At 42.0% G+C, this 20,569-nt stretch overlaps 3 protein-coding genes across 4 annotated transcripts; 2 read left to right on the plus strand and 1 right to left on the minus strand.

The window, feature by feature from the left end:
• The first annotated feature begins 1,871 nt into the window (after positions 1–1,871).
• On the plus strand, positions 1,872–5,230 carry ccdc197 (coiled-coil domain containing 197). Its single transcript, XM_085767193.1, has 9 exons — positions 1,872–2,329; positions 2,976–3,021; positions 3,309–3,485; positions 3,643–3,800; positions 3,893–3,975; positions 4,073–4,245; positions 4,332–4,442; positions 4,532–4,648; positions 4,735–5,230. The coding sequence occupies exons 1-9, from the start codon at positions 2,223–2,225 to the stop codon at positions 4,918–4,920; spliced, it is 1,158 nt and encodes a 385-aa protein (XP_085623319.1). The 5' UTR covers positions 1,872–2,222; the 3' UTR covers positions 4,921–5,230.
• A 5,917-nt stretch (positions 5,231–11,147) lies between these two features.
• On the plus strand, positions 11,148–13,071 carry LOC146963831 (ubiquitin thioesterase OTUB2-like). Of its 2 annotated transcripts, none has more exons than XM_085767133.1 (6): positions 11,148–11,346; positions 11,381–11,461; positions 11,548–11,666; positions 11,772–11,856; positions 12,446–12,637; positions 12,791–13,071. In XM_085767133.1, the coding sequence occupies exons 2-6, from the start codon at positions 11,381–11,383 to the stop codon at positions 12,995–12,997; spliced, it is 684 nt and encodes a 227-aa protein (XP_085623259.1). In that variant the 5' UTR covers positions 11,148–11,346; the 3' UTR covers positions 12,998–13,071. The 2 variants fall into 2 exon arrangements, with proteins under 2 accessions (XP_085623259.1, XP_085623258.1); XM_085767132.1 differs by having other exon boundaries at positions 11,261–11,279.
• On the minus strand, positions 13,072–20,216 carry ddx24 (DEAD (Asp-Glu-Ala-Asp) box helicase 24). The gene is made up of 9 exons (XM_085767128.1): positions 20,143–20,216; positions 19,037–19,929; positions 18,471–18,941; positions 17,843–17,996; positions 15,644–16,156; positions 14,932–15,007; positions 13,866–14,054; positions 13,647–13,776; positions 13,072–13,535 (listed from the first exon to the last, which is right to left on the minus strand). Exons 2-9 carry the CDS (start codon positions 19,923–19,925, stop codon positions 13,240–13,242), a joined length of 2,718 nt encoding a protein of 905 aa, XP_085623254.1. The 5' UTR covers positions 19,926–19,929; positions 20,143–20,216; the 3' UTR covers positions 13,072–13,239.
• Between the last annotated feature and the right edge of the window lie 353 nt (positions 20,217–20,569).

A 20,569-nucleotide genomic window follows, 5' to 3' on the forward strand; every position in this document is an offset into this window, starting at 1 on the left:
GTCACACATTCTGCAGACCGGCCTATGTGCACATTTTGACAATGTGATGTCACAAACGGTTGTGAAACCAATTATGGTCGACGACGGTGCAACTTTTGTGGAACTCTGAAACTTCTGCTGCACGCACACACTGAGAATGAACTTTTTTGACCTAAGTACGGGGTCACTGAGAGCTCAATGCACTGCAACTTAAGGAAACACATGCAAAGAAACAAAGAGACTACGAATTTAGAACAACTTAAAAAAAAAATTAACAACACATTTGCTGCAAAACTGATGATAAAGACTAAGCTAACAGCAAATTCAGAGTAAGTTCAAAATTATATGGCCACTCATTAGTGGTGTTGTATAGCCTCAATATTGCATTATTCAGATATTATTTCAAGTAGGCCATGTACTATAAGCATCTTTTTTATGCCCTCAGATACACTTTACAACACTTGAAGCGCATTTGTGTCTTTGCACTAGGTGTTGAATGATCGTCATTCTTTCATCAAAATTGATGAAAATGTTTTCTACCATTGTAGCCCGTTTGTGTCTTTGCATATGTTTCTTAGGTTGCAGTGAGTTGAGCTCTTATAGGCCCACCGTGTATAAGAGTCCTACTTTTAAACTTTAGAAATTTGCAATTATTCATACATTCATTTCAAAATAATGATTTTTAAATAATTTCTTTTTTTGTGTGAAAAACATTTGACAAACGTATTTGACATCTTGGCCTTAGTGAACATCAACATACGATAGGCACATGTGTTGCATTATACAGTCTATAGTCAGACTGTGTATAAAGTCTGTAATACCTAGTCTGTATGCTCTGGTCTGCACTTTGACAAGGCTTAGCTGTATGTTTCCAGGTCCACCTGACCTGGAACAACCGTACAAAATCCCTATGTGTATGCACAAATGGCAAATAAATAAAGATTTTTTAAATTTTTGTTTGTTTGTTTTTTGTGTGTATTTTTTTTTTTTGCATTTCTTTACATGTCATTGTTCGCATTTTATTTTTCTTTTCATTTCCAAATCTGTGAATGTAGCCTATCAAGTGTAGCAGAACTGGACTACAAAATCCAGGTCCGGCCCCTGGCATAAACACAATAGGTGGTTGTTTAGGGCCACAGCCGTTAGGTGGGGGGCCACATGATCAGAAAGGTACCGGGGTTCATTCAGGTCATTTTAACATCCTGAGGTCTGCACGTGCACACTATGAGCTCTAGTATATGTAATTTGAAGTCAATATTCAGCTTCTTTTATCTCACATTTGAGGCATTTGGTGAAAATAGAATGGCAGAATGACAACATTTGTGCTCAAAAAGCAATCTTACAAAATGTCATTTTAGACTTGTTTTCTACACGTATCTATTACTGTATTCATATCCTATTTCAAGCACCAAAACAGTTCATTCTCATGACTGAAGGTGTGTTTTCACAAGGGATTTGAAATTTTTCAAAAAGCAGACCTCAAATTTCCAGCATTTGGCCTAAATTATTTCTTTATATAGTGTTCTAGGACAAACTGGCCTCAGTGTGCTTACAGCGGAGGTTCTAATATTTAGACATAAAACACTTGAGTATTGTTACATCTGCAAGTATCTTAAAAAGATAAATTTAAGAAAATAGCCTATGTAAAAGTTGAGAAATTGGCCTCAAACCTCAAGGGCATAAACATGTCTGTATGGTCTGTATTCAGTTTTAAGCAGTGATTTGGTGTTTGCGCTTAGAGTGCAGGGCCACAAACAAAAATCTTGTTTAGGAGGGCCACCAAAATCCTAGGGCCAGCCCTGACAAAATCCCAGATCACATCCCAGACTTCCCAGTCAGCGATTTCCAGTAGTGGAGAGTGGAGAGACTCGACCCACGTCTCGCGGTAATTAGGAGTGGAGTGGGCGCTCTTCTACTCTTCCTCCTCGTGGACGCCTCCTCTCGGCCTTCACGAGCTCATTTCCATCCGCCTCTCTCTCTATCCATTCAGTCCCCCCCCTCCCTTCCCCCCTCCCTCCCCCGAGCTGTTGCCATGACAACGGGGAAACGATCCCGGGCGCATTCCCAGTTGTCTCGTCTGCGGTTTCCAGGCAACCGCTACACAAATGGCAAGGAAAACATCCGGGAAGGAGCCTCCATCGTCTCTTTTCTGATCGTCTGAACGTGGAATAATAACTGCAGGAGTCTTGTTTGCTCACCAGGATTCCTGCACAAGTACACGGACTAAAAAAAAAAAAAAAATCATGACGACGTCTCCTCTCCCGTTCTTTTTAGACAACAGAGAGCGTCTGCAGCTCAAAGTGGAGCACCGGATGAGAAACATTTTCGTAACGCAGCCGGAAGACACCAGGTAAGTTAGGCCCAGCTAACTTACACAATGGACGACATGTCCACTGTCTGTTCTTCTAACTCACCCTGACTAAACCTCTTTATAATAAGGTTGGCTGGCCAGAGTCTGTACTAATAAATTATCTATCTATCTATCTATCTATCTATCTATCTATCTATCTATCTATCTATCTATCTATCTATCTATCTATCTATCTATCTTAAGTGTAAGGAGGGAACAACATTGCATGGTTTTTATTTCCAAAGCTTTACTTGAAATTTTACCTGTTTATCTTACCAGCTTAATCTCACTTAGAATCTGTAACTTACACACTCGTTCACAGGACACCTTGGTTTTACAAATTCCCAGTATCAGGACAGAATTGGGGAAGACTGCCTTTCAGTTTTATGCCCCCCAAAAGTGGAATAACACAACAAAACTGTCTGAAACTGGATCATCTTATTTCCTTAGATAGTTTTAAAAACTTATTATCGAATGTTTTACAACCTGTATGTAATTGTGAATCATGACCTTGTATACTGTATAATTGTGTTTTTGTAATCAGGGCGTCATTGAAAAAGAGAGCTCGCTCTCAATTGACCTTCCCTGAATAAATAAAGGAGAAATGAAATGAAAATAAATAATTTTGTTGCTGTTGTCTCCTCAGACACAGAGAGGAGAAAGATGTCCATCACATCCCGGTTGTAACAGAGGTGAGACAGTTTTGTTAACTGTTTTCATTTTAAAGATAGTTTAGTTATGTGGTTATTTTTTGTTATTTTATCATGATAGCGAAGGTGCAACTGTAATCCTATATGTCCTCAGCTTTTGATCTAATCTTTAATTCTGTATTTGATTTTATATATTGTCATCTTGTCTCTCTCTCTCCCTCCCCTTCCTTGTAGGGAGAGAAGTTGTAGGCAACATAAGAAAGTTTGCTTGCTTATTTTAGCACACTGGAAGGGTTTCAGTGTTTGTGCTGGCTGTGTTTTATTTGTAGACTCCTAGCAGAGTCCTTGAGGCAGGAGTCAACACTTTGCAAAAGACCCTGGTTCTGAAGAAACAGGCCGAGTTGGACGAGGTGGACAGGCTACTGGCACTCAAACGACAAGAGTTTAAGAGCTGTGTGGAGGCTCTGGCACAGCGGAGGTCTGAACTGGAGATAAAACACCAGCAAGTGAGTTGAAACCCCAAGGTGTGCTCCTGAACCTGCTTCTGTTCCAGTGTAACAACGGAGTAGATATCAGACAGCCATCGATGCTACTACCTACCTGACATTAAACCCAACATTGTTCCAATACTTACATTCTTGGGGTTTTTGTGTTTTCACCCAGACTAAAGAGAGGGCGATGAAATTTGAGAAGTTTGTAGCTGAAAATGAAGTGAAGCGATGCAGAGCCCTGAAGAAGTACGAAGCTGCACGGGAGCAGAACATCTTGAAGCAGAGAGAGATAAAAGATCTGACAGAACAAATGAAACAACTTCGGGCGAGGTGAGGAATGTAAATCAGGTCTGGGGATATCACCCTCACTTTTTATTTTTTTTTATTTTTTTAACCTCGGCATTGTCTTTGTCATTTCACAGACAGCGACTTTTAAAAGAGAGAATGACAAAATACAAGATCTATGAGGACTACCTGATGAAAACGCTTGACTATCTCCCCGACAGTGAGTTCAAAACCGACCCGTCCATGAGCAAACTTTTACTATGAACTTTTTTCAGTTTAAATACACAGTGGCAATAACGGACCAAAACCTTTTTAAGCTTACCTTGATAATGGATCTGAATCTTCGGTTATGCCCATCATTCGGCGTCATGAGACCCTGTCCATCACCAACCAGGAGCTGCAGCAGCGTCTGGGCCGCCTGGAGCAGGAGGTGGAGGACGGCCAGCGACGACTTCAGACCATGACACAGGAGCACAGCATAAAGAAACTGGTCAGACACAGTGAGGTATCAGGGTTAAACATACTGTATCTTCAGTTGGCAGTGCTTGAATGTTTTTTTTCTTTCTTATTTTGCAGATGGCCAACAAAGAACTGTCTGAACTCCAGAGTGAGTTAGAAACACTCAAAGAGAAAAACAAGCAGGCCGAGGTTAACTTGCTGATGGAGCAGGGCCTATCCAGAGAGCGGGTATGCACTCAAGATAATGAGCTGGAAGTAAACCTGCGCTAATTTACATATGAGTTGGGATAGACTGCCACATGTGCACTTTCTCCTAGGTTGAGGAGGTGGGACGCTTGCTCATGGCCATCAATAACCTTGCAGAGCAGTGTTACATACGAAAATATGGACCTATAGAGAACATGACTGTACTGACAATGATGGACATGGTGAAGGTAACTAAAACTTCCTAACTGATGAGTTTGGTGTTTTTCATCTGTATGTTTTGCTTTGCTTAATTTACCTAACTTTTTGGTTTCAGGAGTACATTTTGGACAAGGCCGACACGGAGAAGAGAGCGAGGAGAATGATGGAGTCTGGGTCTGCGATGACAAGCAGAACAGCTCTGACAGACAAGAGAGAGAGGGGATCAATGAAAAGCATTGGCAGTAAAACACAGATCAAAAGTTCAAGTAAAGTCAGTAGGAAGAGTGTGACTATGGGTTGATGTCAAACTTTAACGTGCGACAAATTTCTGTGTTTTCTGTGAGCATAGATCATGATACATTGATAAAGTTTCTGATTCATGTACCCGTGTGGGTAAAAGATCTAGGAAGAATAAGCAAAAATGAATCATGTAGGCCTATTAAGCTCTTTTGTCAACATTTGTGGTTTGAATTTATGAGTTTCACTCTTTGTAAGTTTAATGTAAAATGCTATGCACAAATTTTCCACTTGAAATTTCATGTGATCAGATTCACTTAAGCATCATGGCTTTGAATGTGTATCCCAGGAATATAATCATTGTTATCATTGTATATTCATTATTGTCTGACAACATGAATTGATTGTGAACATTTTATTTTAAAATATATCTGATTATGTAAACAGCAATGAGAGACTTGCAATTTACCAAAAAGTAAATAAATGATGAAGAGAAGGGCTTCTCAGTATTACACTGCATTAATAATAATAATTATTATAATACATTGTATTTGGCGCCTTTCTCAACACACAAGGTCACCTTACAGGTAAACAACATTTATTTATTTAATAAAGGAAAATAGTGAAGCAAAGTAACCCTGACTTCAATGACCTTCTCAGTGCCTGCCACATTTAGAAGCCAATACTGCACATACTGGTTTTCTAACAGGTTTGCAGTAAAGACAGTGATCACTAATTATGATGCAATGCTGCTACTCCTACTGAGAAATACAATTAAAGTAGCAGAGCATGTTAAGCCATACTTTTTAAGTGGGTGTTTTGTCTGTAATTTAAATTCCTAAAGATTAAGTCATAATCCTGGTTGGACCAGTTAAGGAGCCACATTGATTGGTATGTGTCAGCTGGTATGCTTTGTCTGTTTGAGCTGCATCTCGGATTAAAAAAAAAAGAATCTCATGCCTTCTCAACATCCACAACCAACATCCACTTATTGATGGTGGTGGTGGTGAAAAATAACTAGGAACACTGATTTAGGAGCAGATCATATTACTTTATTTGTACCAGCAGGTAAGTTTGTCTTGCAGTGAGCCATTCAGACAAGACAGTACAAAAACAGATAGAAAACAGTAAAATACAAAAGTACAAAGTATATCAACACCATTCTATACATTGCTGCTATACATGGACCCTTCGGGCAAAGTGCATTAAGTGTACAAAATGTCTACCCACATAATCCACTTAAGGACAATTATGGTGTGCTTAACTTGAGTATTTCAATTTAATGCTACTTTAAACCTCAACCCTACAACGTTTAAGCTCTTTGGTCGGCTACAGTAATGTGATTGCTGTAGTCACTATTATTATTTTGGAGATTCTATTTTTATGTAGGTACAAAATAAGTCATTTTTTTCTATATCAATAGCATATTGTATTTGCAAAGACTCTTTCCATTCTCAGCCTGTTTAAAAACAGAAACATGAAAAATAGGTTAAAAATAAATAAAAGGTATCACGAACGGTTTGTTACACAATATCCAGTGACACATAGTGCTTACAAAGGAGATGAATGATGATAGTTCACTCACCTGTTCCCTGTTTGCATTGTTGTGATGATCAGGGCAGAAGGCACAGAGGCGTGGATCATTACATCAAATACTGTATTTCTTCTCTCTGGAAGGTATTCGATGTACATGGACGGGTTCATCTGAAACAAATTTGAGTTTCAAGTGAGAAATAGAAATAGAAATAGGAGACAAAGCTGAGTCACATCTGGCCATAAAAAGGTCCATTAAAGTATGTTGAGGCTGTATACCTTTAACACTGTTGGGAACGTTACTTTTAAAAAGTAATTAGTTATAGTTACTAATTACTTCTCCCAAAAAGTAACTGAGTTAGTAACTCCACTACTTCACTATAAAAGTAACTAGTTACCAGGGAAAGTAACTATTGCGTTACTTTTTCTTTTTTTTTCTCTCATTTTTAAATTGTATTTTATTGTTTTCATATATTTCACTGATCGCAATATGGAACGCAAGTGTGTGTTTTATTGAAAGCGAGGCCGGTGTGCCTATGAAAATAGGTTACAGTGGGTTTTTTAAGTGCTGTGGCTACAAGCAAATCTCATATAACAAAGACCTTTTTATGTGAAAACAGCGGAGACCTATTCAAGATTTGCGTTTAATAACAGGCGAAACATCTAAATTAATTTATTCATGGCCACATTAAGTGAAATTATTAACTTTACCGATTATCCATCTGATTATCTGTCCTGCTGCGAGCGCACAACTTCTCAGGGTATCCGCGGATCCTTAAAAAGTCTTAAATTCATGTATCTAAAATTAAGGCCTTAAAAAGTATTAAATTTATTAGAAAATTCTAAGATGGTCTTAAATAAATAATATATAATACACAGCATCATAAAATATGTATGCACTTAAACTTTTATATGAAATAACAGGGTATCCGCGGGGTCTTAAAAATCTAAAATGTGAAATCTAAATTTTAGGTCTTAAAATGTCTTAAATTTGTTGAATTATTGTGTTCAAGTCTTAAATAACTTTAGACAGGTCTTACATTTTCTTATGCCCACCATGGGCGAGCATTTCACTGCATTTGCCCCTAAAAAAAAAAACATGCGTGAACCGGGAAAATCACAAAAAGAGCACAACCTGCGATTGGTCAAAAACTACAAGTCCCACAATTCTCTGGCCTCAACAATAACAGTAGTTATGGTGCGTTCCAGGCAACCCGTAACTCGTATTTTTCCGACCTGTTCCTATGGTTACCCGTTAGAACGTACAGTCAAACTCGTAACTTCCCACCTGTGAACTCGTACTAGATCGATCTACTCCCAGTTCCCAGTTCGTAACTCGTAACTTGCCTGGAACGCTACAAACTCGTAACTGGTGACTTGAAGTCGTGACTTACGGGTTAAAAAGCCTGCCTGGAACGCACCATTAGTGTAAGTAAGGGAGAGTGGAGCTGTCGGTGAAAAGAGGAAACAACGCCACGTCTGGTCCTGTTCTATGTTGTTCGTTCACACCGTCACCGTTTATTCGTTACGTCCGCGGGGCCGTAACGCAAAGACGCGATTAGGCGCAACTTTTTTTTTTGCGACGCAATACACCCGATTTTTTTTTTGCGACGGGACCATCGCGTCTTCGTCTATTTCATCGTGTTTGGCTTCCCACCAAACACGAGGAACGCTTTTTTTTCGCTCGAGTTCTGACGCGCGACCAAACGCGAGATACGCGGTTTGACGCTCGTTTTGACTCGTGACCATTTTGTGTAAATTCGCGTCTTCACGAGCTCGCCCATTTCCACAACAACAACAACAACAACAACATTTCTGCTCTCATCAACCAGGTCACAACGCTGCGCTGTAGCTGCTCTGGAAGAGTTCCAGCCATAGACTGTAAAAAGAAGGTTCCAGCTGATGAGCTACAGAGACTTTAGAGTCAAAGAGGAGCAGTGCGTCGCTGTGTCGGACTGTTTGGATTTAAAGCAGATATCATCGGCACGGCCGTTTCGGCTAATGCTGTGTTCAAGGCAGGCTTTTGAAACCGTAAGTTACAGCTTCAAGTCACAACTACGACTTGGTAGCGTTCCAGGTAACCCGTAGCTCGTGTTTTTACCGTCCTGTTGTCTGTGAAAGTTCCCTATAACGGCCACTCGTAACTTCCGACCCGTGAACTCGTACCAGATCGAACTGGTATGACTTCACAGGAAGGAAAAACACAAAGTACGAGTTTCCTTGAACGCACCATGAGTTAGCAGCCCCCGCCCTTGTCAGGCATCAAATTGGTCCTCGTGCTACGTCACCACATTCACGCGCATCCCTTGGCTGCACACACAGCCCTTCATGCCGTTCTCTCTCCTCATTGGATAACACTTGTATCCCACAAGGAAAATTTTCTCCTCGGGTTACAGCAGAGCAGAGTGACGGAGAGACTCGTGTTTAGGCTGAAATACTTCATGTAAGTCAGTGACGGCTGGTATCAATGGGCTAGTGGGGCTAAGCCCTCCCTGCATTACACAACAAAAGATGAGGAAAAAATATTATATATAGCCTATATTATATTCTCTAAATAACATACAAAAGATTGTTCTAAGTCTTAGTAAAATCGGAACTGGCAACAATATTAAATAGTTTCAAGAAAAACACAGGATATCTCTAAATGGGCTAATTTTAATCAGCCCCAGCTCACCGAGTCTGCTCTCATTCATTTTCCGACTGTGGATGATTGACAGGTGCCATGTCCCGCCCTCGCCATTGACCGACTGTTGGGGCTAATTTCATTCAGCCCACAGGCCGAGCGGTTCTGACCAATCAGCAGCGGGCTGACGCAGGGTCAGTGATTGACAGGCGTCATGTCCCGCCCCCTTGGTTTACTTGTCATTGGGGCTAATTTCATTTAGCCCAACACCGCTGTTTTCAGACCAATGACAGGAACCGGAGGAAAAGTTGTGTTGTTGTGGGATGGAGAAGACAAAACAGCGGCGCTAGGCGCTAGCATCACAGGTAGCATTACTTTACTGCTCTAAACTGTCTTTGCTAACATGAACGAAGTGGAGAATCTGTTTCTAAACTCACCGGGAGCACCAGACTTAAAGGGATAGTTCACCCTAGAATGATATTTCGCTCATTATCTACTCACCCTCATGTTGACTAAGGGCTGGAAGAAGTTTCAGATTCCTCCGTGGCTTCTCTGAGTTACAGGGGGGTCTCGGCATAGCAGTGCATGTCCATATAACGGTTGCAAAGGGACACCGGAGCTCTTCGTAAAAAAACACACACAAAAAAACATCCAAATACCTCCATGCTGCTCGTATGTAATGTCCGTCTTGTGCTGAAGCCCCAAATTGCGTAATTGTCCCGAAAAAAATTAAATAAGTCTATATTTTAAGCTTGTTTGTAGCGGAAGCTTTCTCGAAGCTCCTCTTCCTGGTCCGTCCAAATCTCGCGTGATTCGCAGTAACCGCACTGACGCATACTGACGCCGGCGCAAATCACGCGAGATTTGGACGGACCAGGAAGAGGAGCTTCGAGAAGCTTGCCGCTACAAACAAGCTTAAAATATAGACTTTTTTAATTTTTTTCGGGACAATTACGCAATTTGGGGCTTCAGCACAAGACGGACATTACATACGAGCAGCATGGAGGTATTTGGATGTTTTTTTGTGTGTTTTTTTTTACGAAGAGCTCCGGTGTCCCTTTGCAACCGTTATATGGACATGCACTGCTATGCCGAGACCCCCTGTAACTCAGAGAAGCCACGGAGGACTCTGAAACTTCTTCCAGCCCTTAGTCAACATGAGGGTGAGTAGATAATGAGCGAAATATCATTCTAGGGTGAACTATCCCTTTAAATGACATGGCGATAACAGACCAGAAAGGCCGTCGATATGAGCTGCATATATCGTCTTTTTTATTTATTTATTTATTTTTTAATTGAGCAATATCGTCGGGTGTGTGTGCGTGCGCGCGCGCGCGCATGCGTGTGTGTGTGCGTGCGTGCGTGCGTCTGTGTGCGCGTGCGTGCGTGAGAGAGGGAGAGAGAGAGAGAGAGACTGCGTGTGTATGAGATAACCAGGTGAAGTTTTTTTGTTTTTGTTTTGGACTAGACCCTTACTTAATGCAGTGTGTAGGCCTAGTTAGTTGCTATACTTTTGTGAGATGGGATAACCCTAACTTTTAGCTGTGTTAACCATTTAATGGGTATAATTCATTTATTAGCCCACCCAACTAATTTGACCACCAGCCGCCACTGTGTAAGTGATTGCTGACGGAAAATAGGACTATTTAGGACTTATATTAACAAAAACATTCCACTGATATCTGCTTTAATGAAGAAGCTGCACAGAGTCAGGTGAGCAGAAGCTGCACAGCGTCCTGCTGTGCTACCGGAGCTTGATATATGGAAAGATGATCTGCTTTAGCTATCCCTCGATCTCTCAATCTGATGTGGAGAGAAAATGACCAACTACATCCACATAATTTAAAAATGTATAATTTAATCTCTTTCTAGTCTTATTGTACCACATGAACTGCTGAATAACAATAGGTACTTGAATTAATGAGAAATTATTAATATTTGAATGAAAGGGGACAGTCTTGCTCTAAATAGGAGAGAAACACCTCCAGAGTGCTTTTTGACCTCTGAAGGACAGACATTTTACGAAATAAAACTGATCAAATCGACTTGGGTGTATTTTAAAGTCTCAAAGAAGCACCTGTGCAGACAAACATTTAAACAGTGTACTGTCGCTTTAAGACGAGCACGTGGTCAGTGCAAACATCCGGTTTACAGAAAATGGAAATGAAATTGCAACAATGGTCTCGACACAGCGTCTGACGCGCCGAGTCTTACCAAACTGATTACGTCTTCTTCTGACACAGTTTCCATGTTGTCGACATATGCAGGTGTGTCACGTGACGGGTCGACCTGTAGCTCTGCTCTCAGACAGTGAAGCCGTGTGTGTGTGTCCGTGTGTGTGTGTGAGAGTGTGTGTGTTTGTCCACAGATGGAGGCGGGCAGCCTGCTCGCATGCAGAGAGGACATCACTTCGCTGTTTCCTGAGCAAACGCCGGGTGCCAAACTGAAAGTAGGCTCTTTAACTGTGTTGGGCTGGTCGGACTAACCCGTGTTAACAGCAGTAGGCTATAACCACACTCTGTTGTCCTTTGTTAGGATCTAAGCAGCCAGTTTTCCTCCGTGAGGAAAGTGCGTGGGGATGGAAACTGTTTCTACAGAGCCTTCTGCTTCGCTCACATGGAGTCAGCTCTACATAATGACAGGGCCCTGCAGAGGTCAGTCACCACCACCACCACCACCACCACCAATAACAACCATCATCATCACCATTATCTATCTACCGTTGGTTAATAAAGGGTCCTTTCCAACTTCAATTTCAGATTCAAGGACAAAATAATTCAAAGCAGCCAAGCCTTGTCATCTGCAGGATTTGATGAGAGTTCCTACAAGCACCACCTGAACACAGTAAATAATGTATTTTACAGTAACAACATGTAGCTACTTAGCAGATGAGCAAATGAATGAAATTCAAATGGACACTGAAAATTGCATTTTTTAAAAATAGATAATTGTACAACCTACAGAATCATCAAAACACAGGCTTCATTCCAGGTGGGGGGCATATCAGGGTGGTCAGGGTTATCATAACACATTCAAAACCAACAAGTTGAGGTGCAGAGTACAAAACATCATCAGATTATTATTATTACCTGAATAATGGTGTCATTCAGGTTCAGAGTTGATTGTTGGTGCTCACACACACTCGTTAATCTATTATCAGGAGGGGAGACTCCATCAATATGATCGTACATCACCTACACTTAACTTTATTTTATATCAATTCACACCTCTGTGCCTGTTTAAACTACAAGTCAAAACTAAATGGACTTACTGTATTGAAAGGTTCAGTTCGTTTTCTTATCTGCTCTTTACCGGTACTGACAAAAACCCTGACATGTCTAGTGCCTTCTTATTAATTTGCTCAGTGTTACTAGACTTCAACCAGGTGATTTAATGTGTTGCGTGATGCCTGGCTGTGCTGTACCTCCTGAAGGTTGTAAGCGCGGTGGAGCAGTGCCAGGCGGATGAACAGGAGGACACGTTACTCAGACTCTTCAATGAGCAGACCACCTCGGACGGCGTGGTGCAGTATCTCCGGCTGCTCACGTCAGCGCACTTGCAAAATCATTCAGACTTCTTCTGCCACTTTGTCGAGGCTCCCAGTCTACAGACATACTGTCATCAGGTTAGTAAAGCGCTGCTGCCACCTAGTGAGGAAAAAAATAAATGGAAGAGTGTGTTACTTACTGTCAGCTTTCTTTTTAAAATATATAAATGGAGGATTGGTCAAGGTAACCCAGCTGTCAGGTCCGGTCATGTCTTCGCTCTCTTCTTTCAGGACGTGGAGGCGATGGCGATGGAGTCGGATCACGTGGACATCTTGGCTCTGTCTCAGGCCCTGGACATTTGCATCCATGTCGTCTCCATGGAGGGCGACGACCGACAGTTGGCTCATCACATCATTCCAGAGGGAGCTGAACCCTCCCTGCACCTCCTCTACCAAACGTCACATTACAACATCCTCTACCCCCGACCTCAGCAGTGACCAGCGCTGCGGCCCGACTCTGACCAACTCAGGAACATTGACTTTGGTTGAATAAATTTCAACTGTGAACTGAAGACACTTGAAAACAGATTTTTATAAAACTCTGACAGTGTACAAAGATTCAACAACATTTGAAAATACAATTGCTGCACATTTAAAAAAAAAAAATTACATTTATGTAATTATTTGCTACAGAAATTAAGTCAAAGATGGATTTTTAAATACACATTTTCATTAACATGTCACTGCTGCTGCTTTTCTTTCTTCTGCTTCCTTTTTTTCGTCTTTGATGGCTCGCCTGTCTGCAACTTCTGTTTCTTCTCCTCCTGTTTCTTCTCCTGTTCTGAAATCCTGGTCAGGGCACTTTCCATGCTTGAACGAGGCATGTGAGGCAGGGACAGCTTTCCCATCTGAGTGGGGTACTTGGTCTTTATCACGTTCTTGAACACCGGCTGAGACATCAGATGCTTCAAATGCTTTTTCATCCCTTTTAGCATCTTCTGCTGCTCTCTGTCACCATCTTCATCCCTTGTTCTGCCTGCAGACGGAAACAGCATCTTCATCTGTCAGATCTCAACACTTTTCAGTAGATTTAACACATTACATGGGATTTCTTTATATGTCACTGGTACGGTTATGTCGCTCTTACCAATTAAAAGATCGTCATCCAGATCCACCTCCAGGGCCTCTGCAGCTTGTCTGAACCAGGAGTTGTGCTGCTTCTCTTTGCAGTTGTGGAACTCAATCTTTTCTATCTGCAGAGCCAAGTTTACTCTCTCCTGTGGATGCACACATTCAACAGTAAACAATGAAATAAATCACTCTGTATGGCATCCAGAAGACAAGAGCTAATTTCCTTGGATCTTACCTGGGTTGCTTCCATGCATTTGGTTTCTATAGGGAACATGGGAAGGTCCTCGTCCTTCCCGAGAGTTTTGTAAATCTTTCTGAAATTCATCATGTCGTCCGGGCCGATGAGCAGCAGACTGAGACCCTGTTTGGTGGCTCTTGCTGTTCTGCCACTCCGATGGACATAAGTCTCAGATGTCCTGGGAACCTGAAGTACACAGCAGAAGATTATCATCAGGTACCAGTTACAGTAGGAATTCCTTGCTCTCATTAGGTTAAATGGATACTAGTTCAACATTTTGGCAAATTGGCCCATTGCCATAATCCCTATAGTCATAGCAGTAGGTTCGTTACCTTTATTTGTCGGTGCAAGCTATTTTTAGAACAGCGGAGCAGAGCCGCGAGCTGCTCAGAGCTACACTACGGAGGCTAATGGGATTTCTTGGTTTCCCTCATCAAACTCATCAAATACACAATCCAACAACTCCAAAACGCTCTGGTGGAGAAGTTGTTACCTGCACATTCACCACACTATGAGATAATAATGGAACGTTACGAGACAGAGTTGTCTTAGAGGTAAATGCAGAGACTGCTTGCCGAAAAACTGCCCCCGACGAGAACACGCATCAGCGGTTTTGTATGAATTTCCCTCTAAAACAACTCTGTCTGGTAACGTTCTGTTATTATCTCATAGCGTGGTGAATGTGCAGGTCACAACTTGTCCATGACAGCGTTTTGGAGTTGTTGGATTGTGTATTTGATGAGTTTGATGAGGGAAACCAAGAAATCCCATTAGCCTCCGTAGCGTAGCTCTGAGCAGCTCACGGCTCTGCTCCGCCGTTCTAAATATACGTAGCTTGCACCGACAATTAAAGGTAACAAACCTACTGCTATGACTATAGGGATTATGGCAATGGGCCAATTTGCCAAAATGTTGAACTATAATTGGTTAAATTCAGTTTAACAGTACATGTCTCTTGCACTATGACTCAGGGTTGTATGGTGTTAGTGTTACTGTAACAATTCTGTGCGTTTTGAACTCAGGTAAGGTAATTCATGTTTTGGAAAACTGTCAAGAATCATACCTGGTAGTGAATAACGTGCTGAACATTGGGGATGTCCAGTCCTCTGGCAGCTACATCGGTAGTCAGCAGAACACAACTGTGAATTAAATCCAGAGTTCAGTAAAGCACGGATTTAAAAAGGTGGAGCTCTGTGTTTATTTTGTTCTGTTGAGGTCGAGTTTTGGCTCGACTCTTCACTGTTACTGCTTACAAGTCAAACAGAAAAAAAAAAACTAGACGTTACAGAATGGAGCCGTATATAATGTGATTAGTGATTACAAAGACCTTTTTTCCAACTTTAATTTAACTAGGGAAGTCCATCTATTCAGAGAAGAACTTGCCAAGATAGCAGCCGCAGCACAGCACATGTACAGACCTGACTGAAAATCGATGTTTGCTGTAGTAGCTTCTCCACGTGGCACTTTTAAGAGTAGATTAAAAGCTTTTGTAACCGTCCTAGAAACTGTCTGTCCTCCGAATGAAGCTCCTACCTTTCAGAATTATAAATGTTAACTCCAAACCTGCCGATTAAGCCTTTTAAATGTCGAAAATTCTTGTGTTCGATTCATTTTCAAATCTACTTCTGTAAATATGCATGAGAAAACTGAAGGGTGGAACTACTCATGTGAAACAGTCCCAGTACAGATTAAAGCCTTCACCCCTCTGGTTGCATTTAACAGGCTTATAGATTTTAACATAGCCACACAATTATTTTGGCAAATGAAAGACTCACCTCTCCCTCTCAGCAAACCTCTCCAGGTTTTTGAGGCGTTGTTTCTGGTGCATGTTGGCGTGCAGGGGCAGCGGAGTGCAGTCCAGGATGACCAGCAGGGAGTTGAGTCTCTTGATACAGTCGATACTGTTGGCAAACACCATGGTGCGCCCAGGGTACTGGAGCAAGAAGTAATAAAGGTAGAAGTCCTTCTCCTCCTTCTGACAGTGGATGCGTGTCTCCGTCAGCGTCTCCACCGTCGCCTCCTTCCTGCTGAGGTCGATGATTTTGGGTTTGGATTTGATCCCTACTTTCTCCATGAGGATCTCCAGCTTGCTCCTCTGGTCCAGATTCTTCTTCTTCTTCTGCATGAGGCGGGTGGGCAGGCTGCGGGCCATCATCAGTGTGGCAGAGAACACAAAGGTTTGCCTCTTTGGATTAAAGTGAACGGTGTTCAGCATCTCCAGCAGACTCTCCAGCTCTGCAAAGTGGCCTCTTTCCACCATGCGGTCGGCTTCATCGATGACCAGGCACCTGCAGAGTAACACAACACGAAAAACTTTAGCTTTTCTTCTAGTATCACACTAATATTCATCACTCTCCTGGGAGCCCTTATGTTGATCTTTGGTTCGTCTTAAGGTGTTTTATTTCTGTTATAAAGAGAGCTGAATAAAACATACTCTGTGTTAATGCATGCTACACTTTTCCTCTGACGTGGCTGTATTCTTTAAGGAGATGAATACAGCCAGGACAGCTGCCAGGTGGTGCACAGGCCATCCAACCCACTGGTCAGCATTTGGGTATTTAAGTAATAAATGCAGAACTTCATTCACAGTTGCCAAGTCGGGACAATACAGAAGATACAGGTCCTTAGTCAGAGCTGGCTAAACTCTGGAAGGCGGTCAAGTTCAATAAAAACAAAGTCAGCGTCTTTGGTTTCTGTTTAGCTTTCAGAAAACAGTTTGCTGTCTCTGCTGCTCTTTAACTTGAATGAGATTACACAAGACCCCTCCTGCAAACAGCAGTAAGGTACATGCTCTTTTTTTACACTACGGGGATGCTGAAAAATTCATGTCAAAGATATCTTGGATCTTCTCCTCTAAAGTCCATTCATGCACCAACTATTACATGGCATATAACAATGTTTAAGGCTTATAGATAGATAGATAGATAGATAGATAGATAGATAGATAGATAGATAGATAGATAGATAGATAGATAGATAGATAGATAGATAGATAGATAGATAGATAGATAGATAGATAGATAGATAGATAGATAGATAGATAGATAGATAGATAGATAGATAGATAGATAGATACTTTATTTATCCCAGGGGAAATTCAGTTTCTCAGCTGCAAAATCAATCATTATTCATCAACAACAATAGATCAGTTCATAAAATAGAGAATAAAAGCATAATTAAAATTTAAATAAGGAGTTCGAGGTAATACATAAATAGTAAAAAATAAAAAGAGTGACAATAAATATTATATCCTAATATATAACTGCGCAGTGTCTCTTTACTGCTTTAAGTAAGCCTCTTTTCACCTTGTATCATTTCATACAGTTCATTGCTGCAGTCAATAATGTTGAGCCAGGGACGTCATATAGCTCAGTGGGTTGAGCAGGCGCCACACATACAGACGCTATAGTCCTCGCTGCAGCCGGCCCTGGTCCGAATCCCCTGGCGGCCTTTTGCTGCGTGTCATTCCCCCACTCTGTCTCTCTCTGACTATCCCATCAATTAAAAAGGCCTAAAAGCCCCCAAAAAGATGCAGAGCCAACCAATTATGTTAAAGCAAAATAGCTTAAAGGTGCCATATGTAAGAATGTGGCCAAAAACGGTTACTGCAGTCAAATTCAAAACACAGCGATCTCGTTTTTTCTCCCAGTCATAGCAGCAGCTCAGTGGAAGCAGACTGAGGCTGAAATGCCACTGATGGGTGGGGAGAGAGGGCTCGGTGGCGCATCATGTCAACACGTAAATTCAAAACATAAACATGATTTGCAGTCTGCAAAAAAAGATTTTTAATGCGAATACTCTGGCTGTACTATTGTTGTTGGTGAGTTCATCATGTTATATGAACATTATTCCTGAGTCTCTGTGACATATTAGGAGGATTTTACGGCCAGTTGCTTTAGATTTCTTACATATTGTACCTTTAAGCTAAAAGTTGAATTTCTCAGCAAGTGACCAAGATGAGAGGTGCGTCTCACCTGAGCTGTCTGAGGTTCAGCAGGTGAGGATGTCTCTCCTTGATCAAGTCCCACAGACGTCCTGGAGTCGCAATAATGATCTCTGGTCTGCGCTTCAGCATCCTCCTCTGCTTCTGTTGTGCCATCCCACCCACCACGATTGCCGTTTTGACATCTGCAGCACAGTAACAGTTTAGTTTAGTTTAGTTTATTTAGATCCCCATTAGCTTTTGCCACGCAGCAGCTATTCTTCCTGGGGTCTTTTCATCATAATAAATGACAAATACAAACCATTAACACACAACACATTCATACATAAAACAGAAAATACACAGAAAACACATACTCAATACAAAAACAAAACATCCAAGACAAACACTTAACATATGTTACCCGCTCCTACATTGAATCACTACACAACAAGAATACCAGGACCCAATTTACAAATAGGCTACTAATGGTCAAAATTGCGAGCAAAATAATAATCTCTTAGTTTCATTTTAAAACTAACCATGTTTCTTTGTTGTATAACATAATTCGGAAGGGCATTCCACTCCTTCATAGCTCGATATAATACAGTAACATCATCAGTTCACAGATCTGTTGAAGGACGACGACTCCCGGCACGTGATCAGGATAAATGACTTACCTGTGAACTTAGCGACAGCATCGATGTGGTGTTTGACCTGCACGGCCAGCTCCCTGGTGGGCGTGAGGACCAGGCCGAGCAGAGGCTGATTCTGAGCCGCGGCTTTTTCCTCAGCTGTGGCCTCGAAGTCAAACTCTGCATTTTGGATAACTTTAACACAACCGAGCCTTTGATCCTCATCCTCATCTTCCTCTTCATCATCCTCACTGGCGTCTTCATGCGAGTCACCTTCGTCTAGATCTCCCACATCTTCCTCCTCCTCCTCCTCCTCCTCCTCTCCCTCAGCCTCCTGGTTCTCCTCCTGGACCTCCTCCTGGTCCTCCTCTGTCTTCTTCAAAGGAGGTAAATACAAACTCTCTACCTCTGCGGCTGCTTCACTGTTTTCATCATCATCAGATTTATCCGAACCCTTTTTCCACTCCAGGATGGTGTGGATCATGGGGATGCCAAAAGCCAGAGTCTTACCGCTTCCTGTAAAGACAGTGCTCATGTTATGTTATGTTACCTTTCACATGAAACAGACTTTGTTATAAGCTTTGACATTAATTAAGAATGACAGATCTTACCGGTCTCGGCTGCTCCCAGTATGTCCATGCGGTCTCTGATGGCTGGAGGTAGCGCCAAGGCTTGGATTGGAGTGGGTGAGCCAAACCCGAGGCTGCTCAGCGCCGTTAGCACCGGGGAGGGGACGAACAGGTCCTTCCATGCACCCACATCAGCGTTTTTGTCCTGTGCTGCATTTGTCCAGTTCTTTGCTTTCTTTTTAGGAGGTTTTGCCAATTTGTCTTGAGGGTTTTTTTCCTTTTCCAGTGCTGGAGGTTCTGATGAATGATGCTCCGCGTCAGCTTCTTTCTCTGTATCATTTTCTACCTGCTGCTTCTGTTTTTTCTTCTTTTTTTTGTTGCTCTTCTTTACATTTTTCGACTGGACCTTTTCCTCGGAGGCGACAGCTGAGTCTTTCACCGTGTCCTCCTCCTCCTCCTCAGCTCCTTCACCTTCTGTCCCCTCTTCACTGGCTGCTATGTCCTTGTTTGTTTCTTCTGTAGGACTGCTGTCTTGTTGGACTGATTCCTTTGCAGGTTGTTTCTTCTTTTTCTTCTTCTTTTTCTTGGGTTTTTTCTTGTCTGGTTCAGCTGTTTCCTCTCCCTCTTTGCTCTCCACACCAGCATCCCCTCCGACCTCCTCTTCCTTGCTGATTTTTCTTTTCTTGGCTTTATTCTTCTCCTTCTTTTTCAGCTCTTTCTCTGCGTTGGCCGCGGCCTTTTCGGAGTCTACCAGACGGTAATTTGTCAGCTCTTCAAAACACACCAAACCCTCCAGGCCCTCCTCCGAGAACAGACTGGGATCCAGCTCTATTGCTTTCCATTTGCCTTTCACGTGAATGCTCCGTTTGTCTCGTTTCCGCGGCGCAGAGGACACACGTTTGTTTGTCATTTTCATCTTCCTCGTCTTCATTTTCCTACAAATACATAAATTAGCTGTCAGTGTTTGTATCACACGGTCATAGAGTTGTCACACGGCTCGTGTGTATGCTGCTGTTCACTGTTCACAGGAGTTATCGAGTCAAAACGTGCAGATAGGTCAAACTATAAAACCCAACTCGTACAAAAACTAAAAATATAGACAACTATACATCAACTATAAACAATAACAATGAGAATAAACGCCTTACCTCAACTCTCTGCGCTTTTTTAAGACATAAAAATGTGATTACATCCACGCATGGCACGAGGGCGCAGCCATGACAGGATTGGTCACGTGGTTTGAAAAAACTTTATTAGTCGAGCAACAGGAACAGTGCAATGTTACACAGACAGTTCGTCCTCTGCCTCATCTTACCAGAGCTTTATAATGCACCTTAATAATGCATTTATTCAACTGCGCATTTCTTACTTTCTAGTAAGTAAGTAAATAAGTCACAAATTATGGACAAAAGTAGGTTTCTAATAGTAATAGCCCAGCAGCAGACTCTGTATGACCTCTGGCATGCACTTCTAAATGAGATGCTGATGAGTTTTTACACCACTAGGCCTACATCAAAGTGCGTGGTAAGTAAATAAATAGTCTAGGAGGCTTACCAGTTGGGGTCTTTACAACAT

The sequence above is a fragment of the Trachurus japonicus genome, chromosome 22 (assembly GCF_045865225.1).
Source record: "Trachurus japonicus isolate A0001 chromosome 22, Traja_1.0".
Classification (NCBI taxonomy): domain Eukaryota; kingdom Metazoa; phylum Chordata; class Actinopteri; order Carangiformes; family Carangidae; genus Trachurus; species Trachurus japonicus.

What these genes read in the sequence shown, in the direction of transcription:
- ccdc197 (XM_085767193.1), top strand. Translation starts at nt 2,223, where the DNA reads ATGACGACGTCTCCTCTCCCGTTCTTTTTAGACAACAGAGAGCGTCTG. An exon ending in ACATCCCGGTTGTAACAGAG is followed by an intron (nt 3,022 to 3,308) that starts GTGAGACAGTTT and finishes TTTTATTTGTAG; the next exon opens with ACTCCTAGCAGAGTCCTTGA. An exon ending in TGGAGATAAAACACCAGCAA is followed by an intron (nt 3,486 to 3,642) that starts GTGAGTTGAAAC and finishes GTTTTCACCCAG; the next exon opens with ACTAAAGAGAGGGCGATGAA.
- LOC146963831 (XM_085767132.1), top strand. An exon ending in AATGACAGGGCCCTGCAGAG is followed by an intron (nt 11,667 to 11,771) that starts GTCAGTCACCAC and finishes CTTCAATTTCAG; the next exon opens with ATTCAAGGACAAAATAATTC. An exon ending in ACAAGCACCACCTGAACACA is followed by an intron (nt 11,857 to 12,445) that starts GTAAATAATGTA and finishes TACCTCCTGAAG; the next exon opens with GTTGTAAGCGCGGTGGAGCA.
- ddx24 (XM_085767128.1), bottom strand. Translation starts at nt 19,925, where the DNA reads ATGAAGACGAGGAAGATGAAAATGACAAACAAACGTGTGTCCTCTGCG. An exon ending in TGCTGTCGCTAAGTTCACAG is followed by an intron (nt 17,997 to 18,470) that starts GTAAGTCATTTA and finishes ACTGTGCTGCAG; the next exon opens with ATGTCAAAACGGCAATCGTG. An exon ending in AGGTTTGCTGAGAGGGAGAG is followed by an intron (nt 15,008 to 15,643) that starts GTGAGTCTTTCA and finishes TTTAATTCACAG; the next exon opens with TTGTGTTCTGCTGACTACCG.